Raw genomic sequence first — 27635 nt, 5'->3', positions numbered from 1 at the left:
TAAGATCTAGCCAGGGGGCCCTTTTGAAAGAGCCATCCCTCAAAGAGGTAAGAGGGATGGCTTGTAGACAAAGGGCCTTCTCGGCAGCTGCCCCCAGACTATGGAATGCCCTCCCGACTGAGATTTGTCTGGCACCGACGCAGATGACATTTTGGCGCCAGGTCAAAACCTTCCTGTTCCAGAAGGCTTTTAATTGGAATAACATCAACTGTGGGTCCTGATGGCAATTTTAATTGTATTTTAATCATTTTATCTTTTAGTGTATTGTAATTGAATTTTAATTATTGTAAGCCACCCAGAGACCTTTGGGTAGAGTGGGTGGCATATAAGTTAAATAAATAAATGAATAAATAGTACCACTTCATTCACTTGCCTTAGATTCCAGTCATACTGAGACAAGACCATGAAATGCCAGGTCACAGATTAATTGGTTTATTAAAACACAGTAGCAGAACACACTTGTTGGCTGATTCACACGAAGCTAATTCTATTCCTTTTTATCACTTCTTGTTCTCCTGTGTTAGATACTTTAGATAGACAGTCCTTTTAGTCACTAGGAAAGAATGATGATGAAGCAGGTCCCCTGAAGAGAGCCAGGGTTGTGCCCATTTGTTAGTTTTGTGTCCACCGAGATATTGTGCATTAAGAAGCCATTCCTGAACTTAAGCATTTTTATGTGAGCTGGCCTGCTTTCCTGATCCTCTGGTCCAGGCAAGTTTTTCCAGGCAAAGAAATCCATGCAATCTAATTTAGGTAAGCGACATGACTTTACATCTGGTGGATCAATGACATCACGGTAAAATGTCACAGATGCTAACAGCTTGCTCAACTACTACTACAGAAGGCTCCAGGAGGAGAAGCATGATTTGATTAAACAGCTGGCAATTGGGCTGGTGAGTTTCATTAACTCATCCTGAGAGATGTCAGAAACCACCGCCCACTGCCTTATGTGGTCAGTTGTGTTGTCAGTGGAAAACCACCAAGACTAACTCCTTTGATACTGAGCTTTGCCTTTGCCTGGAGAAGTCAGTCTGGAAAGGTTTCCACTGAAAAGCTTTATTCACCACACGGGGCAACGGGCAACAGGAAGCAACTTAAGGGCACTTCCTGTCTTAGGGGGACTTTGCTTGAGCAGTTTACAGTGGTGCCCCGCATAGCGACGATAATCCGTGCAGCAAAAATTGGTGCAATAATAAAAAGCCCATAGGAATGCATTAAAACCTGTTTAATGCATTCCTATGGGCAAAAAACTCACCTTTAAGCGAAAATCCTCCATACGGTGGCCATTTTCGCTGCCCGGTAAGTGAGGAATCGGCGTGAAAACACAGCGGGTGGCCATTTATTTTACCCGGCGGCCATTTTGGAACCGCCGATCAGCTGTTGGAAAATCATCGCTATGCGATAATCAGTAAGTGAAACAGCGTACCGATCATCGCAAAGCGATTTTTTCCTATCTAAAACATCGCAATGCGATTGCTTTTGCGATCGCAAAAACTTAATTGCTGTGCGGATTCGTCGTTACACAGGGCGCCCGTTAAGCGAGGCACCACTGTACCTATGCTCTTACATATCTTGGACTTCTGTTCTTGCTCCTGAGGTCTAACTGCTGGCTTGTTCTCATTTCTGCTTCCCGATTCTTGGCAGTTGAAGCTGGTAATTTGTGTGTGGGGGAGAGGCACTGAATCTCTTCTGGGTTTTATTCCGAACGTTGAAAGAGCTATCCCAGGTTCTGAACCTTTTTTGGTGGTTGTGCTCAGCAGATTCAATAGCATTTGTAAAGTTTGGATTAAAACCAGGGATTGATTCATGACTCCTTCAGAATTGCTGTCACCAAACTCCATTAGCTCTTGGCCTTTGGCTCCACTCCAGAATGCTAAAATTTTCAGGGCCTGGTGGAATATAAGTCAAAGGAGAGCAGAAAGAAAGGGGAAGTAAAGCAATGGAAAGTTTTTCAAGCTAAGGATTCAGTGTTTTGCTGGCTGCTGGCAGGGAGAAGAGGATGGAAAGGAAAGGAAACTACATTTTGGAGTTACTGAGAAAGGTTCAGGGTGATAGAAGGTAAAGTCACGTGACTGAGAATAGAAACAGGTTTTATAGGTAGCCAATAATTAGAGCTGAAAGCTAATGCTAGAGAGAAGTGATTCCGGCAGCCTTTCTGGTTTGCAAAAATCACACTTTGACGGAATCTCATGCTAAAGATCAATCACTAAACAAAACAATCAGGTTTGTATAGGGGTAAAATACGTTCCTGATATGAAGCTCATATGCTTTCATTAGTTAAGGATTTTCATCTTATAATCATAGGTTATCTATAATGCCTGGTTTGCTTTGAAAAGTGGAATGAATATGAAGAGCAAGGATTACCCAGAGGAAGCTAAAGCTTTCTTGATAATTAACCTCAGACAATATATTCTAATGCCACATTGCCTTGAATTTCATATTCCAGGTTTCTCCAATTAACAACTGGTAGTGGGTAGATATATTTCCACTCGGTAGATTTCATATCTCTAGCCTCCACAGTATAATTCCACAGATACACATCTTGGATCTCTCCACTGAAGAAAATGTTTTCCTTATGAGCTCGTCCTAACTCGACCAGCGTGTGAGCCCTAATGGAATAGCCCTTCCTTACAATCTTCCGCGACAACGCTTTTTGGTTCAACCAGAAGGTGAGCACCCCTGTCTCTGATGCCCAGTTGATGCAGACGGACTGCCAACCCAAGTAGGAATATGGGGTCCTGAAGGACACATCCGCTCCTCCGATGTAGACGTTGTACCACCTGTACGGCTCCTGGGCCTCCATGTGGATTGCGATGTCTTTGCTTTGGTCTTTGGTGGCATAAGAGAAAAGAGCTTGACGGGCCATTAATTCAGAGAAGTGTTTCAGGCACAGAGTGACGTTTTCGAGGGGCTCCCCTTCCTGATCAGATTCCACGGTGACGTAGCCTTTTTTCCCAAAAATGAAGGACATGTTCTGTAGATCTGTATGTGAGAGAATGAGGAAACACCTCTGGTCAGTCTCACTGAAACATACACACATACACTTTTCCATGTGTGTGAAGTTATCAGAGAACAGGCTGGAACAGTGTTCCTGGATAACTTCACATAGGCTCCTCTTTATGACCTTTTTCGCATGAGCTGAAGACCTTTTAAAAAATCATCTAGGCATTTTAATACTACAGTGGTGCCTCGCATTACGATGTTAATTCGTTCCAGCAAAATCGCTGTAGAACGAAAACATAAAGCGAAATTAAAAAGCCTACAGAAACGCATTAAAACCCTATTAATGCGTTCCTATGGGCTTGAAACTCACTGTCCAGCGAAAATCCTCCATAGCGTGGCCATTTTCGCTGCCTGTGCAGTGAGGAATCTGTCCCAGAAAAGATCGGGGAGCCATTTTTTTACCCGGTGGCCATTTTGAAACCGCCATTTTGAAAATCATTGTTTTGCAAGAATCGGTTCCCAAAGCAGGGAACCGATCATCGCAAAGCGAAAAAACCCCATAGGAAACATCGTTTTGCGGTCGCTTTTGTGATCGCAAAAACTTCATCGTAATGCGATTTTGTCGTTAAATGAGGCACTCGTCTTGCGAGGCACCACTGTATAGTGTCTGGGCTTTTTTGTTTAAGGACTGTGTTTTTGTATTCTATAGTTCAAGCAATTTTCATAGTTTATTCCGATGTCATCCTTCTTTTGTGAACTTGCCAATAACTCGTGTTTTGGCTAGCTACAGTATAGAAACAGGACAAAAACTGGTGGAGAGCTCAGTGGTTTAGGTCTCTGGTGTGGAACCAGAGGTTGGGAGTTCGATTCCCCCACTGGGCCTCCCTAATAGGGGATGGACTTGATGATCCATAAGGTCCCTTCCAGATCAGCAGTTCTAAGATAATGATGATTACGTATGAAGAAGAAATAAACAAACCCAGTACACAAGGAAATGATGCAAGCAAAGTTCTAGTTTCAACAATGGCCTTCCAAATACTTCTGGAAACCCTACAAGAGCAGAATGTGCTTGAGGAATTCCATCTTAGGGTAGCGGGTTAAACGATTTAAATCAGGTTAAACGATTCTAGCATCTATTATTTATTTATTTATTCATTTAATTGTCTCTTTTTTCCCTCCTTTTAATTTATTTAATTTTCATCTGTATTCATTGTTCTTCTATTAGCTATCGAATCTGGCTCTATATAATTAGTTTATTTGACTCAAAAATTAATTTAGAATTATTGAATCCTATCTATTTATATTTACCCTGGTTCTTAATCGCAAACCTCCTTTTCTTTGTATTCACTGCCTAATCAGTTAATATTATTTCATTGTCACTTTGCACTTGACATTTCATGCTGTCTTGCTTTTCTACCATTTTAATTATTATTAGTTAAATTTTGTTGCTGTGTCTATGTTTTATTTATTTATTGCACTTATATGCCGCCCATCTAGACATAGTCTACTCTGGGTGGTTCACAATAAACAAGATAGTTAATATGTAATAACAGTTTTACAGCATTATACAATGAGAACAACAGTTCAAGATGGGAAGAAGAAATTTAAGTAGTGCCCAGAGGGAAGGCCTGTTTAAATAACCAGGTCTTAAGTTGGTTTTTAAAAATGCCCAGCGAAGGGGGCCAAACGGATCTCGGAAGGGAGTTTGTTCCAGAGAGAAGGAGCCATTTTGATTGTTTTGATTTTTATAACTGTTATGTTTATTGTTTTGAATTCTTCTCTGACGTCATGTTTGTTTCATATGTAAACCACCCATAGTGGCCTTGGCAGCCGGATGGGCGGTATAGAAGTCAAATAAATAAATAAAATTAATAAATAACTGCTGTCTGTCTCCCTGCTTCCTCTTTAGGGATGCAGTTGTCTTGAACGTGGAAGTTTCATTTAGAGAGCATAACTGATAACCACCAGCAGAATTCAGTCATGTTCTAATCAAATCTGTAATAAATGGATGCATTGATTTGACCGGGATGCATCTGAGAGCCATCTGTTGGAGGAACAAGGATAGGGCCCAGTAGATGTGTGTCCCGATGCTGTTGTGCTGTAGGTTGTCAAGTTGCTTCTAACACATAGCAAGCCTAATTTTTCAAGGTACATGAGATGTTCCAGGAATTTCCATAACTGAACAGTAATTCGAACCCAGGTCTCCTGAGTCCTAATCCGACACTCTTACCCACTACCCCACACTCTTTCTTTTGCCGGTCTTTCACAACACTTCTGTTGCAGGCTGTGTGTGGTCATCTCAGGTCGCCGCGAGTCCCTCTAACCTCTGCTTATCTTCCCTTTTGAGATTACACCTGGCTGTGTCCCTCCCTTTGCACACAGACCCGAGACATCAGAAAACAGAGAATATTTGCTTTACGGCAGAGCTTTAAAAAGTGTAGACAGACTCAGCCCACCATCAGATTGCCCTCTCTAAAGAACGCTGGTGGCAAATATTCTCAAAAAGAAATCTGAGCAATCAAATATTTGCTATACATTTGAGAACCCCATTCAGCTGTTCCGGGATATTTGGCTTCAATCATTGAAAGAGATAAGAAGGAAAACCTGCAGAAGTTACTATTTTTCAGGTCGCATTTCGTATTAGCTGTCAGGGGGCAGAGCCATGGCAAGAAACGCACTCGTGGTTTAGAAATGCTGCTTTCTTTTTCGAAACAATCTATTCTAGGTTCCCACAGTTGTCATCTAGAGGCATCACTTTTCCCAGTTGGAAAGAGAGAAGCCGGGCAGAATCCAACGGAAGGCTCATCAACGCCTTGCATGCTCTTTCCCATACCCAGATGTCAGACCTCCTCCTTTTTAGTAAGCCCAAATGTAGGATATAAAAGCAACATTTCTCTCCTTATACTTCCTCTCAGGGTACACTTCATTTGCACATGGAAGTTCCACTTAGATCCGTTCTGAAGATCTATTTTTCTTTAGTAGCTTTAATGCCCTATGACCTCATCTTGTGGCAGGCAGTTCCCCAGTACAAATAGCTAATAGCCAGTCATTAAAACTGAACATGATTTCATAGCTGATGATGTGGGACTGTGACAGCATTTGTATCTTATTGCAGTAACATGCATTCCAAAGTTTTTTGGATGAGTGTCATGTGATGGCATGTAATACTGGGCAGTTTTTTTTTACATGATCTAAGTATTGTTCTCATCAGATCCCGAATATATCTTATAGGCAAGACAGATTAGCACAGTCCTGCTAACAGGGTGCTTTGAACAGAGATGTATGAAGCTGTTTGTATCTGGTCTGTGGCAGTTTTGTATATATTTTATCATACGTCTCTTCTGCACAAACATCATGTAACTCTTTTATATTGATCTTCGCACCCATTTTTCTCTCACTTCCATATTTCGCACGAGTCTCTCCCCAACAGACACATTTTTGTGTGCAGCTTGCTATAAAGCCAACGTTTCTGAACGTGACTTCCCAGAGTCCCTGCATTTTTCTCTCTGCAGTTTTCCCTAACGGAGGCATTTCTATAATAAGCATCATTTTCAGCAAAGAACCACCTTGCAAAAACTGGGCCGGTGTGGAATCGGAAAAAAAAGTCTGTATTATAATGATATAATTATTCTAATTATAGGAATTATAATAATAGATCCATATTAATCTGGAAAGTGTTTATTAGGTCAGCTGGCTTAAAAAGGTGGTCCAAATAAAATTTGCCAACATTTCCAGTATTCAGAATACAGTGGTGCCCCGTATAGCGAGGTTAATCCGTTCCGGATTAACCTTCGCTATACGAAAACATCGCTGTGCGGGGCAGGAAAACCTATTGGAACGCATTAAACTTAGTTTAATGCATTCCAATGTGTCTAAACTTACCCCCTCCAGCGATGTTTTCGCTCCGGCGGCCATTTTGGAGCCGCCGATCAGCTGATCGGCGGCTCCAAAATGGCCGCCGGATGACCTGAAATGGCCCCTATCAGCGTTTTCGCGCCCTCCCCTTGCTTAGGGAGGTCGCGAAAACGCTGCGGGGGGGGCATTTCGGGGGGGCATTTCCCTAAGCAAGGGGAGGGCGCGAAAACGCTGATAGGGGCCATTTCGGGTCATGCGGCGGCCATTTTGGAGCCGCCGATCAGCTGTTCGGCAGCTACAAAATGGCCGCCGGAGCCCCAATCGTCGCAAAGCGAGTGCGGCGATTGGGGCTGATCCGTATAGCGATCCCCAAAAAGGGATCGCTATACGGATTTTTCGTTAAACGGTGCACTCGTTAAGCGAGGCACCACTGTACCTTTATCAGAAAGGTCTAACAACTGTGGACATGTGGAGCTTCCCAGGAAAGCTTGGTTTTTGATTTGGATTGTCTCAATCGCATCCCATTTTCCATATGGGAAATACTGGGCTGAACGCATTTATTAATTATGAATTGCATTTATAGCTCATCTTTTCTTTAATAAACTTAAGGCAGCACACATGGCTGTTCACGCTTTGTCTTCACATTAGCCCTGTGAGGTAGGCTGGATGGAGGGGGGGGAAGATGATGGGTGTTTCCTGAAGGATCACATGACATGTGGGGAACAGAACTCCAGGCTGGCCCCAGTCCATGCCCAGTCGAACCATTTTGGTCCATTTTGGGGTAGAGCAATTTCCCGACCGACAGAAGGGTTGCTTTCTGGGAATTCACTCCCAACGAAGCAACCCCTTTCATGTGTGGTCAGCCGCACACCTTTCTTGCTGCCTGATCACACCCTAATTAGATCAAGGTCACCTAATGGGACGTGGTGGCGCTGCAGGCTAAACCGCAGAAGCCTCTGTGCTGCAGGGTCAGAAGACCAAGCAGTCGTAAGATCAAATCCACGCGATGGAGTGAGCGCCTGTCGCTTGTCCCAGCTCCTGCCAACCTAGCGGTTCGAAAGCATGCAAATGCGAGTAGATAAATAGGGACCACCTCGGTGGGAAGGTAACAGCGTTCCGTGTCTAAGTCGCACTGGCCATGTGACCACGGAAGATTGTCTTCGGACAAAAACGCTGGCTCTATGGCTTGGAAACGGGGATGAGCACCGACCCCTAGAGGCAAACACGACTGGACAAAAATTGTCAAGGGGAACCTTTACCTTTAGCCTTTACCACCTAATGAATGTTCATGGAACTGGGCTCCGTCAAGCCCTACTCCGAGACTTTGACCGCTACGCCACCCTGGCTGGACAAAACTTCCAGGAGGCATCACGGAATCCACAGATCGGGAGAAATACCTCCAATCCTTGTAGGACTTAAAACTGAGCCAGCCTGCCAACTGGTATAAAATGAAGAGAACACAAATGTCAACTTGTATATTTGTGACCCATGAAATTCCCTGGGAGAGGGTGGCCTGATCATCCTCTCCCACCCCTTTTGAGTTCTGGGATAAAATCCAGGAAATTTGAGACTGTCCTAGATTGCTTTCTTCCAGGAAAGGTCGTGTATGGAGCAGATCCATCCAGGCCTGGCATCTAGCCTGTTGCAGACATTTATCCCAGACAGCTTTAAGTCTTTTTCTCCTCAACCTGGCCAGCTTGTTGGGTCCTCTTGCTCAAAAACGTAGCTGCCAGCTTCAGTTGCTGAGGCAAATTATATATTGTCGAGTTGCTGAGCATGGGGTTGTGTGAACAAACATGCAGGTGTTTAAAGCAATGGGGGCATCAAAAGAGATGCCGAAAATAATTGAGAGTGGGAGGTTTGGATGAAAACCCTTGAATGTCAGCTCTCTAAAGCAAGAACCTTCTGTATTTCTGATTTTCTGCTCCACTGGGCTCATAGGTTAAAAGAATACACGCTCAATAGTCATTCATTCCTACTATCATTTATCTGCTTGCTTGCTTATTTATCACACTGATAATCTGCCTCGACAGTATAAAGGCACTTTAAGATGACTAATAGCAATAAAATTGCAGGTAAAATGCAGGAAGCTAAGCAGCTAAATTAAGGCCATATGCGTACACACAAAAAAAATAAATAAATAGCACCTATTGGTTAAAACCTGTTTCAATGAAAATTAAGGTATGGGGGCCAAGTCTATCTCAGTTACGTGGGGAGGTAGTCTGGATAATGAGAATGTAAGGATTACTTGCCTATTTTCTCATCTTTGACAAAATATCTTGTTCTAAAAATGGCCAGCCGCTGTGAGGCTTTCCATTCCTGGATAAGAATGAAACGACCACTATTTTTTCCCCCCATCAGCAGCAGCAAAAGTGGTAAGTCTGTGTTTTCAAGAGAATATAAAAATACCCATTGAAACGCATTGAAAACTCTTCAATGCGTTCCAATGGGCTAAATACCTCATCGTAAAGCGAAGATCCTCCATAGGGCGGCTATTTTCCGGTGCCTGTATAGCAAGGAATACGTCCTAAAGCACAGAAGGGAGCCATTTTGCACAGCAGGCAGCCATTTTAGAGCCGCCGATCAGCTGTTTGAAAATCGTCATCTAGCGAAAAATCGGTTCCCAAAGCAGGGAACTGATCATCATGAAGCGAATTTTTCCTATTAGAACATTGTTTTGCGATCATAGTCAAGTGGTTTTGTCATTTAACGAAGTAATCATTAAGCGACGCACCACTGTAGCAACAGAAGGAAATGAAGGAATTGCAAGCCATTCTCCTCTATTCTTGTTCCTTGCCCTCACAGGGTGGCGTCAAGGACAGAGTGTTGGCTTGGAAGATTTGTGTTCAAATCTCCTATGAAAATCATTGGGTGATCAGAAACATTCACATACACACACACACACACACACACACACACACACACACAGACACTCAGTCTGATCATCCTTTGCAGACCTGTTGTAACTGAGAAGTGGAGAGCCATGCAGTCACCTCCTGGCCTCACTGAAGGTGAGACAGGAGAGAAATAATTAAAATTTAAAAAATTAAGACCTATGGATCTTTTGGAAAACAGTCATGTCTCCTTTCTTGATGGATTCTTGGAGTGGTAAGTTGTCTTTCCTGAAAAGCAGACAAGTCTGAGAGCTGACAAAATGAGGCAAAGCCACACCCCACAGCCACCATTTTGCCCCTCTTTTGTTGACAAATTTTATTTTTGGCTTCATTTTAGGTTGTTCCCTCCTTTGGCCAGTGGATGGCAATGGTGTATAAAGGGAGATTCCTCCCACGGGCTGGGTTGCCCGCCTTGTGTTGTGAGCTTGAAAAGCCTCTTTTGAAAGGAAAAAAAAAACAATTAACTGAAGTGCTGGTTCCAAAACTGGAACAGTTATTATTGCAATGGTTAAAAGCACTTCTTTATTTATTTCTTTACAAAATTCTTCGTATCAGAGAGAAATCATCCTGAAATGGGATTTGAGATGTAGACTTTGGCTGCCTTTCCATTCCTTTCTGGACGGCTACTCAAAAGTAACATACACACACACACACACACACACACACACACACACACACACACACACAAACACACACACACACACACACACACACACACAGGGCAGTTATTATAATTCCTTCTTGCAATAATTAATATTAGAAAGTTAGGGTTTGATCATAAAGCAATGTGTATAGGTTGGGACGTGGTGGTGCTGCGGGTTAAACTGCAGAAGCCTCTGTGCTGCAGAGTCAGAAGACCTGCCGTCGTAAGATCGAATCCACGCGGTGGAGGGAGCTCCCGTCGCTTGTCCCAGCTCCTGCCAACCTAGCAGTTTGAAAGCATGTAAAACTGCAAGTAGATAAACAGGTACCACCACGGTGGGAAGGTCATGGCGTTCCGTGTCTAGTCGCGCTGGCCACGTGACCACGGAAGACTGTTTTCGGACAAACACTGGCTCTACGGCTTGGAAATGGGGATGAGCACCGTGCCCCGGAGTCGGAGACGACTGGACTAAATGTCAAGGGGAACCTTTACCTTTAGGTTGTGTATGCCTCCCTTGAATCCTCCTGAGGAGAAAGATGGGGTATAATTTGAATAAATAAATGGATGAATGAATTAATGAACGAATAACTTTTTAAAGTTTCTGATGAAAGATCTGAAATGCTACAAGCTGCCAGCAGACACACCAAACAAGGGAAGCCTCCTTGGTGGCTGCCCCCAGGTTTCGGCACCCCCTGCTGAGGGAGACATGGCTGGCTCCCTCCTTGCTGTTTTTGCATCAGCAGAAAAAGGAATTTTTACGGAAACAAGCTCATGTGGGAGAGCCTTTTAATAAGGCGTGGTGGGTGCTGCTCTTTGTTGTGTATGTGCTTGTAAGAGGGTTTCTAAAAATGTATTCACTCTGTCCTATTTCAGTGCAATCTAGCTAAAACTGCTTTAATATTGCAGTTGTCACAGTCCAAGATATCCCAGACAGCCCCTCACCAGGGGCAAGGACACCAGGACCCCGTCCCCACGCAGGGTATCAAGTCCAAAGACACTCATGCTCTGAAACAAGCTGGACATGAAATCCTATTTCAAAACACAGAAATACTGGACAACACCAGCAATTATTATGTTAGACTACACATGGAAGCCATTGAAATCCACAAACATCACGGCTTCAACAAAAAAGAAGAAAATCTAAAACTCAACAAAGCCTTGCTCTCAGCACTGAAAAATACAGCCTGCAAAAAGGTCAACAAACTCTGCCCAGCCACAAAGACCAGAGATCACTGCACACAAAAGCCTAGCTAACAATACCCATCAACCACAGTGACAGATCATTCCCCCCCCCTTATCACAACAATATACCCATAACAAAAAACACCTTGATCACCAAAACCACCCAATCTCCTGAAAAGGACAAAAAGTTGATCCCACAGCTGCAAATACTCAACTACCCCACACACTACACCAGAACACAGAGTTCCAACTCCTGTCCTCTGAAGATGCCGGCCACAGAGACGGGCGAAACGTTAGGAAGAAAATCCTTCAGAACACGGCCAAAGAGCCTGAGAAACGTACAACAACCATTACACTAGTTTATTTATTCCGGAATAAATCCCATTAGGATTTTGGCCATTGTGTTTTTTAGCTGCCTCTCTTTTGTAAATATATATCGTATCTGACCTTTTCAGTCTGGTGACAGAGAAAGGTGGGGTATAAATTAATTAATTAAAGCAGGAGCAGTAACAGTAGCAAAAGTACTTGCAATTCTTCTGCAAAAAAAGAGGGGAAAAAGTGGAGCTGTCTCTTGCTACTTTAATGACCAAAATGCAACTTAGTGAATATTAAGTATTGGAAGAAGGAATCAATTATAAGTAACTGATTATTTGTAACTAGTTTTCCCCAAGCCGTAAGTCAATATGTGAAATGTTGTGTCTATAGAGATGGGGACGAATAACTATTTTGTTGAGTCGTCATGCTTTATGATCCATCAAAGTTGACGAAGCACGAATATATTCATCGGTTGTGGGGGACACCTCCACCCTCACAGCCTGCCCCCTTCCCACTACCCCCTCACCTCCCTACCTTGGCTGCCGCAGTCTGCACCACTGCTTCTGCCATCATCTACGGAGGCCTGTGCCACGGTGGCGTCCGCAGTCACCATCCAGCACCGCTTGCTGTGATGGCCTCTGCCACTATGGCCGGCCTTAAGGGAATCTAGACCGCCCTTTGCAAAGGTGGTGGCTGCAGCTTCCCTGCCTAAGAGAAGCTGCATTTGCCATCTTTGCAAAGGGCAGCCTGGATTTTCTTAAGGCAGGCTAAGGGAATCCGGGCTGCCCTTTGCAAAGATGGCGGCTGCAACGTCTCTGCCTTGAAAGAAGCTGTAGCTGCCATCTTTGCAAAGGGCAGCTAGTGTCCTCTACGGTAGGCCGTGGCTGTGGAGGCCACCACAGTTGGTGGTGATGGATGGCGGTGGCAGCAGGCTGCAGTAGATGATGGCGGGGGTGGGGGGTGGAGGATGCTGGCAGCGACTAAGGTATGGAGGGGAAGATGGGCCCATAGGCAGAATGGGAAAGCCATAGGAAGAGAGGGATGGCTAGTTTTCCCTCTCTTCGTATGAGGGACAAATAAAAATGGGGAAATATTCTTCCCTTTGTATTCATTGGGGTCTCTGGAACTGACGAATATTTAACGAATCAGCAATTTTCATGAATATCACAATCTGTTTTTTTTATTCATTCCCATGTCTAGTATAGTAAGGTAAAAGGTATAAAGGTTCCCCTTGACATTTTTTAGTCCAGTTGTGTCCGACTCTAGGGGGCGGTGCTCATCCCGATTTTCCAGCCGTACAGCCAGCGCTTGTCCGAAGACAGTTTCCATCCTCATGTGGCCAGCATGACTAGGGAACGCCTTTTTACCTTCCCACCGAGGTGGTACCTATTTATCTACTCGCATTTGCATGCTTTCGAACTGCTAGGTTGGCGGGAGCTGGGACAGGCAACAGGAGCTCACTCCGTCGCGTGGATTCGATCTTATGACTGCTGGTCTTCTGACCCTGCAGCATACAAAGGCTTCTGCAGTTTAACCTGCAGCGCCACCACGTCCCCTATGTCTAGTGTAGAGTATTAAAATAATTAAGTGTGTGTGTGTGTGTTGAAAATGTAATCCTGAATATGGATGTTTTACCTTAAAAATGAGTCTTGAACAGAACTTTATTTAAAGTTACTGTAAAAGAATCCACCGACTCTCCAGCCAAGCCTGGGAACCAAGATCATGGTATGATAACCTCCCTTTGCAAAGTATTTCATTTTCATGACTGACCACTGAATGTATTTATTTTTTAATATGTTAATACAACTAGACATGGTGTTTGCAAGACCTGAAACCTGTACTGTCTGTAACTACTGCACTCTGGTTTTGCAAGGTCTTGGTATACCAGATCGCTTCTGTTACGAGCCTTAATTCCTCCAGGCTTTGCGAAGTTTAGTCACAATGAATATATTCATCATCCTAGTGGCAGCCTGCCAAATTGTGTTGCAAGTCCTTCGAGTTGGCTGGATGTATCTAAGAAAATATAAGAAGCTGCTTCATTGAGTGGGCCTGTGCCAGTTGTGCAGGGTTTTAGAAAGAAGCATTGGTTGTAAATGGCGTAGATTGAACCTGCGATTTGGTGCATACAAAACATGTGTTCCCGGTTCTGAACTAACCACTGTTTCCTGTGATATTTAAGCACAGCTAAAGGCACTAAGGTTTCCTTTAACTGTGGTTATCGTCAATAAACTTTAACATGAGCATCAACTGATATGGTCGTCTAACCCAGTGGTTCTTAACCTTTGTTACTTGGATGCTTTTGAACTGCAACTCCCAGAAACCACAGTCAGCAGAGCTGGTGGTGAAGGCTTCTGGGAGTTGCAGTCCAAAACTCCTGAGTAACTCAAGGTTAAGAACCAGTGGTCTAACCCAGTGGTTCTTAACCTTTGTTACTCAGGTGTGTTTGAACTGCAACTCCCAGAAACCCCAGCCAGCAGAGCTGATGGTGAAGGCTTCTGGGAGTTGCAGTCCAAAGACATATGAGTAACAAAGGTTAAGAACCAGTGGACTCTGACCAACATTTATTTTCACAGTGAGAAGAAACTGGAGTCATTTAGAATCTGTCTGTCTGTCTGTCTGCCTGGAAAAACTTCCTAACTGTTAGAACAGTACAGTGAGGGAACCAATTACCTCAAACACCAAGAAGGATGCCAACAAACAGGAGTAAGTTCAGGGGAGGGCAACAAGGATGATCAGGGGGCTGGAAACCAAGCCCTATGAGGAAAAAACGAAAGAACTGGATATGTTTAGCCTTGAGCAAGGGGTGAGACCTGATAGCCTTATAGGCCCCATCCAACTTGATTATTCTATGATTCTATAATAAACTGGCACTAACGAGTTACCTATTAGGTTCCGTGCCCTGTGGCAGTCACTTACACCTGGATAAATCCACATTAACATTCTGGTCGGTAAAACACAATTAAATCAGTTATGGTATTAAATTGGAGCACAATTAAAAACAATTTTAAAAATTGCAATTAGGGATAGTAATTGCAAGAGACAGCGAGAGAGAGAGCGCAATATGACCCTGCTTGTATAAACGCCTAGACGTAGGAAACAGAAGAAACACATAATTCAATAGGAAAATATGTGGCGTCTGTCTGTGTATGTTTTCTAGGTAGTTTCAGACCCTTCTGTCTGGCTGAGTGACATGGTTGCCTTAGACAACAGTGTGTGTGAGTTTGCAATCTTCCCCCTTATCTCACACCCGTCACCCTAGGAGGGTCTGTTCTACTTTGGAGATGTTCCTCTGTAGACAGGATTGTCCCATTCAGCCACCCTACTCCTAAAATAGAGGCACCCAAGCTCCCCTTCCCACTGAACACAGCAACAGCGGCGGCAGCAGTACAAACCTCCTCCCCTTCCACACATGCTGTGAAACGACAAACTGAGAATGTGAGTTAAGCAGGAGATTATTAGGCATCCTTCAGTCTTGAGAGACGATAGTAACGTGCTCTATATGGAGGACTTGGAACAGTGTCTAGTGTGGCTGAGGAGGCCGATTTGAGAGTGACCATCCCTTCCACACGGAAGACAAATCCAATCTGTCCCCTGTCCAGCTCCCTGATTTTGCTGCTTTTGTGACTGCCTCTTTGCCTCGGCCTGCTGGACAAGGGTCTCTTCAAATTGGGAGAGGCCGTGATGTACCGCCTGCCTCCAGGCTGAACGCTCAGATGTCAGGGTTTCCCATCTGTTGAGGTCCATTCCTAAGGCCTTCAGATCCCGCTTGCAGATATCCTTGTATCGCAGCTGTGATCTCCCTCTGGGGCGATTTCCCTGCACTAATTCTCCATACAGGAGAATCCGACCATCAGCCATTCTCACGACATGCCCGAGCCAACGTAGACGTCGCTGTTTCAGAAATGTATACATGCTAAAAATTCCAGCTTGTTTTAGGACATTTCCCATTGAAATGCATGGGAACAGAATTAATCCGTTCCAGCATTTCAAAAAATTACCTTTGGAGGTCTCAAAGGGCTTTCCCGCTGACATTGGAGGAAGCCTTTTGGGACCTCCGAAGCAAAAAGGCAGGGAGAAAGGGCTGGAAATTCAAATTTCACACCCTTTCTCCCTGTCTTTTTATCTTTGGAGGTCTCAAAAGGCTTCCTCCGATGTCGGGGGGGGAAAGCCCTTTGAGACCTCCAAAGGTGACAAACGGCTTCATTCGCAAAAAATGGCATTGACTTGCGAACGGAGAAGTTCATAAATTGAAAAATTCGTATGTAGGAATGTTCGTAAGTTGAGGGTTGATTGTACTTTGTTGAACTACACTCCCAGATTTTCTCAGCCAGCATGGAGGATCCTGGGAGCTGTAAACCCCCCCCCCACACACTACAGTGGGGTCTCTACTTAAGAACTTAATCCGTATTGGAAGGTGGTTCTCAAGTTGAAAAGTTCTTATGTTGAATCTGCATTTCCCATAGGAATGCATTGAAAACCATTTAATCCGTATCTGCTCTTTTCCGTCCATAGAAACTACAGTGGAACCTCTACTTAAGAACTTAATCCGTTTTGGAATGGTGTTCTTAAGTTGAAACATTCTTAAGTTGAAGCAAAATTTCCCATAGGAATGGACTGAAAACCAATTAATCCGTTCTGGCTGTTTTTTTTGCTATGTAGAGGTGCGTTCGTACATTGAAGCATTAGTTCCCATAGGAACTAATGCAAAGCTGGTTAATACGTACTCTACCACTAGGGGGAGATTTTTTTTTAACGTAAGATGACCTAAGGTTGAAAAAAGAGCAGGAAAGGTTTTTTTTTTCCTGTTCTTATCTTGGATTTCTGTTCTCAAGTAGAAGCAAAATTTAGCAAATGGAGCTGTTCTTAAGTTGGATTGTTCTTAAGTAGGGACGTTCTTAAGTAGAGACCCCACTGTACTATTCTGAGCTCTGGGAACTGAATTCCTGAGGGGGGGAGCTCATTATGTTTTGGACTATGTGAAACATATTCGGCTGCCAACGGATGAGAGCTCAGTAAATACATCTTAGTAAGATGCTCCTTTAAGACGTAACGTTTTTAAATCAGTGTGACAGCTTGAGAGCATAGGATGTAACCCTACATTAAATCAGATTCTTAATCTATCTTGCCCAACATTGTCAATTCTGATTTTCTTACCAACCCAGCAACATTGGGGCTTGATCACAGGAGCATATTCTACCACTGGTATATTCAGCCCTTCCCCAGTCCAGAACCTGGCATTCCATGGTGGTCTTCGACTGAAGATCTAAAGATAAGCAAACCTCCTTAGCTTGCAAAATCAGATGAGACTGGATTCATGTTGACCTAGAAGAATAGCTAAGAAAGCGTTTCCTGGTCTCAATCCAAATGTCCCTTTCTTTCCTCTCATGAATTTAGGGAAGGCAGAGAATCTGAGTTGTACAAGTTTTCGGGGAAAGTTGGCTGGGCATAGCACTGATTGGCTAACATCCATGTGGCAACCAAAACTCTCCTTTAGTCCACAGAGCAGATCTCTACACTGTTTTTAAATATCCTCTTATGCAATATGAATAATATGATCAACAATAAAGCAATCACATAGCACTTGAAAAAAGAGTTGGATGAACTAATAAGGACATCTAATCCAACCTCCTACAACTACACTCGGGAATGACTGAGAATACTCAAAGCGAGGCTTAACCAGTGTTGAACACAACTAGTACCTTGTGGGATTTGGAAACTATATTTCTGTTAATGCAGCCTAAAATAGCATTAGCCTTTTTTGTAGCCACATCACACGGTTGGCTCATATTCAGCTTGTGATCTACGACGATTCCAAGATCCTTCTTGTTCATAGTATTGCTGAACCAGATATTCACATTTTGTAAGTGTATGTTTGGTTTCTTTTTCCTAGATGTAATACTTCGCATTTATCCCTGTTAAATTTCATAATGTTGTTTTCAGCCCAGTGCTCCAGTCTATCAAGATCATCTTGAATTTTGTTTCTGTCTTCCAGAATATTCGCTAGTCCTCCCAATTTCGTCTCATCTGCAAATCGGATTAGAATTCCCTGCACCCCCTGATCCAGGTCATTAATAAAAATGCTGAAGAGCAGAGGACCCAGGACTGAGTCCTGGGGTACCCCACTTTTTACCTCCCCCAGTTTGAGAAGGAGCCATTAATCATTATCCTCTGAGTACAGTCCTGTAGCCAAATATATATATTTATTTCATCTCGTATAAATCAATTCATTTTTCATCCTGTTTCTGGGTCTCCACTGCTCTAAAATGTTCTTATTTTCTTTTTTAAAAATTGTAAATGATATCTCACTAAGGCAGCTTATACATGCCATTTTCCTGTCACTTCCAACTGCTAGTCGATGGGGTATACCTGATGGGGTATGTCCCTAGATAAATGTAGGGCAGCCGTAAAAAAAAGAAGACTTGAATTGTTTTTGAAAAGCTAGGGGAAGAATTAACTATAAGCCACACAAAAAGCAGGGATGATAGTTACAATAGGGAAGACATCAGCCAAGTGATACATCAATAAACTGTTGTGAAGAAAAAATATATAAAATAAAAAGTAAGCAATTTATTGCTAAGCAGTTTTTTTAAAGGGGAACAAGCACAGTGGCCATGCAGTGGCCGTGGTGTCCAAAACTACAACCCATTCTCAAAGAAAATAAATTGATAGAAATGTGCCAAAATAATAAAGATGGAAGCAGTTTCAGGGATTGGATTATTTTTAAAAGGCTAGGCCAGTGAGATGGAAAACAACCACCGCCACTGCCTGGCCGAATGAATCAATGTTACCCACGCGTTGTGTGAACAGAAATTTACTAAATGATTGAAATAATGGAGAGTTGACATAATTGGCGTGACTGCACCCTAAATCTACAGCACAACTTGGGTCATAATGTATGTTTTTTTTTAAATACTACAGTACCTTAATTTCTGGCCAAATTCCTCTTCTGCAGATTTTACTTGTGTTAAGTGTCTAGCTGGGGGGAAGCTCTGCCTCTGTCCTGTAGCTCATCCAACTTGCAGGCAATCGACATTATTGCGCACAAGCCGTGGGACCCCTGCCCTTATGAGGGAAGCAGGAAGGAGATACCATCACCCTTACACAGGCCTAATTCAAGGAATAGGATTTTGGCCAGTAGAACCACCCTGTTTGTGACACACTGGGGAGAAAGGTGTCTATAAATCCAATCCAATCAATATTAATTCATTTATTTGTTCCACCCGCAGGACACCTTTCCCCCAGGGAATGTTCTCACACTCCAAGATAAGAGGACGGCGTCAGCACGCTGGAGTAGCAGAAATTTTAAAAAATGGCCTGATGAGGACTGAGCATGCCGAGTCGCCATGAAATATGGGCTGATTTAAAGAACCAATCGGCTATGAAACCTAAAGGAACCTGAACTTGAAATATTGTCTGGTTGCTGGAAGGGAAATGGAAAACTGGGAGAAAGAGAAGGAAGGGAAGGGAATTTCTCGGAGGACGGCACCGATCCGGAAGACTTTCATTGCCATTCCCCTCTGCTCTTACCTAAAACGAGGAACGATGTGCATATCTTAAGTACTAAGAGGACACAGACGTTTTCAAAGGTGCTAATCATTTGTTAAGCCGACACTTCATTGACCTCGCAAACTCAAATATATATTTTGCGGGCCATGAACTGGCTTGCAAAAGCAGGCCAGTTCATGGACAATTTATTATGCTTAAGGACAATTTAATACGGTTCAGCCCCATCCTTCACACAGCGTAATGTATTAATGCAATATCATTATCACAATTTTTTTTTGCTCTTCTATTGAACTGATAAGAGAAGTATCACTTTATTAGGGTGTGTCTGTCACCTGGCTGATGTGAAGCGCTTTACTGAATAAACCTGATTTGCGAAGTCATTCAGAGCATATGAATCGTCTTGCGTTTCAGTGACGCCTTTGGGAAGTTTAAATAGGCAGCTTTAATTCATTTACTCGCCAGGTTTCCAGACCACCCTCAAACAGAAGGCGTTTCATAAGGTAGTTTACTAAAGTCAAAATAAACGCAGCAATCACAGACAAAAAAAAATCCACTTAAAATGTTAAAAACAACATCACAACTGCATGAATAAGCTACTCTGCTAAACGCCTAAGAAAGGAGACCGCCATGGGGCCACCACAGGACAGGCCCTGCATCCTGAAGATGAGAATTTTATCTCATTAAAGAAGGAAAGCAATGTTCAGAGTATCACTAAGAGATGTTAAAGTGTCACAGCTTGTATGGAAAATATATGATGGGATTTATACTTTCTTTAAAAAACAATAGCATTTCTCTAGAAGTGACACATGTTAAAGTCCAGATCGGAAAGGGCTTAAAAGGTCAGCTCTGATCATGCTCAGAAACATACTGGTCAATGATGTGAACGTTTTTTTAAGGTCAAAGGCATCGGCTAAACCGGTTCCATCTTTCATCAAAGGACCGAAGGAGGTACATCGTAATAAACTGTTTTCCATCTTATTGTCCTGGCAGATAGGGCAGATTCCATGGCCACTTATCTGATTGTGGGAAGGAGATTCTTCCAGTTCAGTGGAGGGGGGGTCACAGCCCTTGACGTTGGCTGTCCACAGGGAACATGGTGAACACCCACCTGGACAAAACACTCAGCAGGCCGGCAAACGGTCTTCCTCGCTCAGGGGAGAGGCACTGCAGTTTCAGTTCAAACTATAATAACCACTTCTTATTCTGCTTCTGTATTTTCTCGATTAAGGTTTTATACAAACTAGAGTTCTTTTTTGTCCGTTTTCCCGGTGTTTGCCTTCCTAATAGGTGAGAAATTAAATAGTATTGCATGCCATGAGGATGGGGTTGTGAACAGCCACACACCCTGGTCATCTACAACGAGCCGAGCACACTCTAGGTCCGTGGTCCCCAACCATTTTGGAACCACGGACTGGTTGGGGGGGTCCATGGGGGGCACCCCCTGTGCTCATGGGTGGTGCATGTGCTATAATCTGCATTTTACAGCATCTGCCCAAGGGGGGGAGGCTTGGAGCCAATCCCCCCCATGGATACAGGGGTCCAAAACAGAAATAACGTGTCTGCAGGATGGATGGGAATTTGGAGTGCGAGAAATGAGTCTCTTTTTTTTGTAAGGCTGGATTCTTAGGTAGCATCGTTCTGCTTATCTCAACCTGGGCTTCACTACCACGTCACCCTTGATTTCATACTGTAGGTTCTTCCAGTCCAGAAGGCCATGAGGAAGCTGAAGATCCTGGTAGGCTGACCTCATTTTGTGAGGGGAGAGAAGAAAATCCCACATATACACATCGGTCATTTCCCCCGAGAAAGAATTGTAAGAATCATAGGATGCTCCGTACGAGTCTTGCTCTTGGCCTAACACAACGAATGCGTTGGTGCCTACCACATGTCCTTTTTTTAACCCTTTCCTTGGCCAAGGCTTGCCGTTCATCCAGAACTCGGCGATACCACTGGCTGATTCCCACCCAAAACAGACGTGTTCCCAGTCAAACGAGTTATCCGGAACCTTGAAGGACAGGTGTTCTCCTCCTACATAAACTCGGTATTCTCCTGGTTTGGGTTTGAAGATGAGGACCTCATTGTCCTCGGAGTGCGTGGCGTAGGAGAAGAGCCCATAGGGCCGGGTCAGGTCTGTGTAGGATCTCAAGCATACTGTGAAGTTCTGCAGGGGCTCCTTGAGAAGGGGTCTGAGGATGACGTAGGCCTCACTAGGTTCATGGCGGAAGACAAAGACCTTTCTAGAGAGGTCTGTGAGAAGACAAGCAAAAAAGAAGGAAAAGACAGAGAGGGAGAGAAAGGGAAAGAGAAATAAGGGAGGTGGCTACCAAAAATGAGCAAAGTCAAGTCCTCCAGTCTGGTGACTCCAGTTTCACAGGGTCAGGGAATCCATTCTGGGTTTTAGTCTGAATTCTAAAGGAGCCATCAATTTAAAGGAGCCTTTCCTGAGGACAGGATTCAGCATCTTAGAGAGCTCTTGTAAATGCACTGGCCCTGTGAAATCGGGCTTGCCTGCCTCTCCTGCCTCCAGGTGTTGGTGGACTGCAGTTCCAAGCAGTCCTCATCACTGGTTTTGCTGGCAAGAGCAGATGGGAGTTGCAATCCAATAGCAGCAGGCAGGCGTACTTTGCCAAGCCCCAGTAGCCACCATATTTTTCCTCTAGCAAGGCTCCTGTATCACGGACACACCGTTTCCCCAAAAATAAGACAGGGTCTTATGGTCTTATATTAATTTTTGCTCCAGAAAATGCATTAGGACTTATTTTCAGGGGATGTTTTTTTTTTCATGTACAGCAATTTACATTGATTCAAACACAGTCATGTCATCTGGTTGCTGCACAAGGGTGAAGGGCGTGGTTTCACTTAATTAGGGCTTATTTTGGGGGTAGGGCTTATATTAGGATCATCATGAAAAATCATACTACAGCTTATTTTCAGGTTAGGTCTTATTTTCAGGGAGATGGGGTATGTATGTATGAGTAATATTACCCTGCATATGACTGAATCCTCTGGCCCAGGACAGATAAGTACATTTAGAAGTCCAGGGGCTTATGCTGACAATCTGATAGTTGCCCCACTAAACCTCAAAGAGAATCTAAAACACAAGATGCTAGACGGATCAGTGGGAAATCGAAATCCCAAACCCTGGCTCCACAGCCAGAGTCCTAACTCATGGCTTGATTGCCCATGCCAAAAGAACCAGCGTTAAACCGATTTTGATCCTTTTAAAATCGTTTCAGTTTTTTCCGTTCCCATGACACACGGCTAACATCAATTGATTTGCCTTGGCAATTGGTCTCGTTCCTCCTCACCAGTGGGGTTGTTTCCAATTGTACCAATGATAGATCAGTTCAATTCATTTTGATTTTGCACATGTGCATGTTGCTGTCGATTTATTTATTTATTGTGAAGGGGTCAGGTTTTGGGGTTCTGTGGCCACTTCATGGCCACTGCGCTTGCACCCTTCCCCCTGATGTTTTTAAAGGAATACTGATACATTGAGCAGCAATCAATCAATCAATCAACCAACCAACCAACCAACCAACCAACCAACCAACCAACCAACCAACCAACCAACCAACCAACCAACCAACCAACCAACCAACCAACCAACCAACCAACCAACCAACCAACCAACCAACCAACCAACCAACCAATCAATCAATCAATCAATCAATCAAAGGAATACATTGCTCAGAAGCACTCTTGTTCGTGGTGAAAGAGAGCAGAACCATTTCCCGCTTGGAATTGTTTGAAGGGAAAAAGAAAGACAGCAGGGGGAAAAAACACAGGAATACATTGCTCAGATGGGAGATAGATTCCCCCACCCCTTGTAGGTGGAGAGAGATTTGCAGAGAAAGAGTCATTTCCTGCTTGAGATTGTTTGAAAGGAAAAAGAAAGATGCCAGGGCAACTCCCCCCCCAACCCAAATATCCTGATCAGAAGGAGTCAGCCTTTCCCTACCTTCCTTCCCTTGACAGCCACTGTCCATGTAACACTTTATTAACATAACGGCAAAGTTGCCTGTCATTTCAAAACTTCTCAGGCCCAGATGCAAAAAAAATAAAAAATAAAAAATAAAAAAAAGCTTCTGGCATTGACTCCCACTAAAATAAATATCCCCCCCCCCCATTTTCTCATCCCCTTAAGCTTTGAAACAAAATACGGCAGGGGCGACTAACCTTCTCGAGCAAAGGTCTGTGACACACCGGCCGCGATCATGAGCAGATAAATCCAGGCCACCTCCATCCTCAAAGATTGTTGAAAAAAATCTGAATGTTATTATTTTTTTAAGAAAAAAAGGCTTGGAAAGGAAGTATGGATAGGATGGAAGGCAGTAGCCCCAGCAAAGTCAGTTCAGAAGTCTCCGGAGCAGCTCTGTAAATAAACACCAACGCGAGGGCTGGGTCTAAATTTATCTCTGCATTAGGGTGGGCAGGGGGGGAAACAACACTCTGAGGTCTGTGTTTTCATCTGAGTCATCCCTTCTCAATTTCCAGAGGTCTGGAGGAGAAGGCGTGTCCCTCCATAACATTATCCTCTCAACAGGACAGACACCAGATTTATTTTTTGCGCTCATTCTGGAAAGCCCCACAATGCTGTCTTTATTTCTGCCTTTCACAGCTGAGGATTGTTGTGTTATGTAGCCAAACTGGCACCGCTCACAGATGAGGCAAAGGGACAGATGAGAGTGTGGGGACTGGAGGTCTTTAGGGGTGCCCAGTGGGCACGCTGGAAATTCCAGGATGGGCTTTGCCCGGTCCATCCGTGGCAAGTTCCCCACTTCATTAATGAGCATAGAAATCATAGAAAAGTGAAGTTGGAAGGGGTCTACAAGGCCATCAAGTCCAACCCCCTGCTCAATGCAGGAATAGAATCAAAGCAGATCTGCCAGGTGATTATCTATGTTTTTCTTGAATGCCTCCAGTGTTGGAGCACTCACCAACTCCCGAGGTCACTGTTTCTACTCTCGTCCTGCTCTAACAATTCGGATGTTTTTCCTGATATTCAACCGAAATCCGGCTTCCCTTAACTTGAGCCCACGGTTGCGTGTCCTGCACTCTGGGATGATCGAGAACAGATCTTCCCTCTCCTCTGTAGGACAGTGTGAGACTGGGAACACCCTCAGAGGTGGTCAGAAGAATGTACCGTCCATCTCTTTAAGAGGAAACAAGGAGGGACAACTGACAGACCTAATGAAGTGACCTAATGACAGACCTTGGGACGTGGTGGCGCTGTGGGCTAAACTGCAGAAGCCTCTGTGCTGCAAGGTCAGAAGACCAAGCAGTCGTAAGATCGAATCCATGCGACGGAATGAACGCCCGTCACTTGTCCCAGCTCCCGCCAACCTAGCAGTTCAAAAGCATGCAAATGCAAGTAGATAAATAGGGACCACCTCGGTGGGAAGGTAACAGCGTTCCGTGTCTAAGTCGCACTGGCCATGTGACCACGGAAGATTGTCTTCGGACAAAACGCTGGCTCTATGGCTTGGAAACGGGGATGAGCACCACCCCCTAGAGTCGAACACGACTGGACAAAAATTGTCAAGGGGAACCTTTACCTTACCAATGACAGACCTTGCGGCAGGAAAGGTGGGCGGCAAAGTACATCCAAGATGGGAAGTGATTGTGCAGATAGGAGGGCACAAGGTTAAAGCCCTAGTAGACACTGGGTGTAGTCGGACTCTGGTTAGGGATTTTCCGGGACAGAGCTATGGAGGACAGATGATGGTGTGCGGCATCCATGAGGATGTAAAGGCATGCCTGTGGATAGAGGCTGAGGTGATGGTAAAGGGACAGAAACAGGGGCTACGCATAGGGATGGTACCGAATCTGGTTCACAAAATGCTTTTGACAAAGGAGAATGAAAAGAGAAAAACAGAAGTGGTGGAAGGGCTAGCTGGATCCGGAGACATACAAGGAGTGTCGAAAAGGCAGCTGATAGCCTGGCAACAAGACGATCCAGAAATGTGCAAGCTGTTGCAAATAGCAGTGCCAGAAATTAAGAAAGAAGAACCGGGAGAGCAATTTGTGTTGAAAGGGGGGGCTGTTGTATTACAAAGGGTAAGAACAACAAGATGCAGAGATATCTGTAGTCCCAACTAAGCTTAGACCCATGGTACCGAAATTGGCCCATGATATTCCCAGTAGCTGAGCACCTAGCAGTAGATAAAACGTTAGCTCAAGTGAGACAGAGATTTTTTTTTTGGCCCAGTCTATGAAAGGAAGTAGAGAAAAAACCTGTCGGTTCTGTGAACAATGCCAAAAACACAAGCAAAGCTTCCGCCAGGGGCTAATTTGATCCCGTTGCTGTTAGTGGGAAAGCCTTTTGGCCGAATAGGCATAGACATTGTAGGACCCTTAACTAAATCAGCAGTTGGGCACACCCATATCTTGGTCATAGCTGATTATGCTTCTAGGTATCCTGAGGCAATACCTTTAAGATTAACACATGCAAAGATATTAGCTAAAGAATTGATGGTGGGTTGTGTTTTTTTCGGGGGGGGGGGGGTTGGCCAGAGTAGGATTTCCCAGAGAAATATTAACTGACAAGGGCTCAAGTTTAATGAGTGCCACCCTGAAACCTATATGTGGGACAGGAAGCAACAGTTAGAACTGGATATTGGTTAAAAATTGGGAAAGGAGTACGACAAAGCTGTATATTGTCCCCCGGCATATTTAACTTATATGTAGAATACATCATGCGAAAGGCCGGACTGGAGAAATCCCAAAACGGAATTAAGATTGCCGGAAGAAATATCAACAGCCTCCGATATGCAGATGATACCACTCTGATGGCAGAAAGTGAGGAGGAATTAAAGAACCTTGTAATGAGGGTGAAAGAGGAGAGTGCAAAAAACGGCCTGAAACTCAACATCAAAAAAACTAAGGTGATGGCCACTGGTCCCATCACCTCCTGGCAAATAGAAGGGGAAGATATGGAGGCAATGACAGATTTTACTTTCTTGGGCTCCATGATCACTGCAGATGGTGACAGCAGCCCCGAAATTAAAAGACGCCTGCTTCTTGGGAGGAAAGCGATGACAAACTTTGACAGCATCTTAAAAAGCAGAGACATCACCTTGCCAACAAAAATCCGAATAGTCAAAACTATGGTTTTTCCAGTAGTGATGTATGGAAGTGAGGGCTGGACCATAAAGAAAGCTGACCGCTGAAGAACTGATGCCTTTGAATGGTGGCGCTGGAGGAGGCTCTTGAGAGTCCCCTGGACTGCAAGGAGAACAAACCTATCCATTCTGAAGGAAATCAACCCTGAGTGCTCACTGGAAGGACAGATCCTGAAGCTGAGGCTCTAATACTTTGGCCATCTCATGAGAAGAGAAGACTCCCTGGAAAAGACCCTGATGTTGGGAAAGTGTGAAGGCAAGAGGAAAAGGGTACAACAGAGGATGAGATGGTTGGACAGTGTCATTGAAGTGACCAACATGAATCTGACCTAACTCCGGGAGGCCGTGGAAGACAGGAGGGCCTGGTGTGCTCTGGTCCATGGGGTCACAAAGAGTCGGACGTGACTTAACGACTAAAAAACAACACAAACCCATGAATAAAAGGTAAGAAACTCATAGAAAGATAGGGATGCATGGCATGGAGAGTGACACACCAATGTGGTCTAGAAGATAGAGAGTTGGATTAGAATTCAGGAGACCTGGGTTCAAATTTCAGGTTGGCCGTGGAAGCTCACTCAGGGTTAGCATTGGTTAAACCACTTCCTAAATATCTCACATATTTTGGATGCCCTAGTAGAGGGTTGCCATAAACCAGAATAAAATTGATGACAAAACACAACACCTTCAGATTAAAGTAACTGTGGAGTGATATAGGTTTGAAAATAATCTATTTTTCAGGGCCACCCACTTTTTTTTTGCTTGGCAGAAATGTGGGTGAATCAGAAGGACCTCATGCTCGGCGAGCAGAGGAGCAGCTGACAAAATGCCTCCGCAGTGAAGCGCCTGACCCTCCAAACGGTTGCCAGAAATGAGAAATAAACAACCTCCTTGTTTTTGTGCTTCCTGAAGAAAACTGCCCAGTCTCAAGGAAGTTGCTGCAGTTTCAGGAGATTGTTGGTTCTCCCTGGTTCTTCACGATAAGAGACAGCCAGAAGTTGGGAGTTCGATTCCCCACTGTGCCAACCTTAAGTCAGGTAATGTTGCTGAAGATATTTAAAAAATAATTTTACCCTTTCCAAAAACCCCTAGTGAGTCCTAGTATGTCAGTCTATCCAATAGTTCCTAACCTTGGGTCCCCAGAATTTCTTGGGCTAAAACTCCCAGAAGCCTTCA

The 27635-nt window shown here is 44.1% G+C and overlaps 1 protein-coding gene and 1 long non-coding RNA gene across 3 annotated transcripts in view; one reads left to right on the top strand and one right to left on the bottom strand.

Moving 5' to 3' along the window:
• Positions 1 to 416: 416 nt before the first annotated feature.
• On the bottom strand, positions 417 to 23900 carry LOC110084991 (serum amyloid P-component). 2 transcript variants are annotated; one of them, XM_020804775.3, is made up of 2 exons: positions 23518 to 23900; positions 417 to 2982 (listed from the first exon to the last, which is right to left on the bottom strand). In XM_020804775.3, the coding sequence occupies exons 1-2, from the start codon at positions 23582 to 23584 to the stop codon at positions 2399 to 2401; spliced, it is 651 nt and encodes a 216-aa protein (XP_020660434.3). In that variant the 5' UTR covers positions 23585 to 23900; the 3' UTR covers positions 417 to 2398. The 2 variants fall into 2 exon arrangements, with proteins under 2 accessions (XP_020660434.3, XP_020660433.3); XM_020804774.3 differs by lacking the exon at positions 417 to 2982 and adding an exon at positions 19470 to 21585 and having other exon boundaries at positions 23518 to 23887.
• The window catches only part of LOC144584837 (uncharacterized), a 109837-nt gene continuing 98619 nt past the window's right edge, over positions 16418 to 27635 (top strand). The window contains exon 1 of the long non-coding RNA XR_013539314.1: positions 16418 to 16493. This is a non-coding gene — a long non-coding RNA (uncharacterized LOC144584837). The remainder of the gene's footprint in view (positions 16494 to 27635) is intronic.

Source organism: Pogona vitticeps, chromosome 15 (assembly GCF_051106095.1).
Source record: "Pogona vitticeps strain Pit_001003342236 chromosome 15, PviZW2.1, whole genome shotgun sequence".
Classification (NCBI taxonomy): domain Eukaryota; kingdom Metazoa; phylum Chordata; class Lepidosauria; order Squamata; family Agamidae; genus Pogona; species Pogona vitticeps.
The sequence above is the reverse complement of the archived record's forward strand: the minus strand, read 5'-3'. Positions and strand labels throughout refer to the sequence as shown.

Coding starts and splice junctions, on each gene's coding strand:
- LOC110084991 (XM_020804774.3), bottom strand. CDS start 23,584: ATGGAGGTGGCCTGGATTTATCTGCTCATGATCGCGGCCGGTGTGTCA. Junction 21,586..23,517: donor ACAGACCTTTGCTCGAGAAG/GTTAGTCGCCCC, acceptor GTCTTCTCACAG/ACCTCTCTAGAAAGGTCTTT.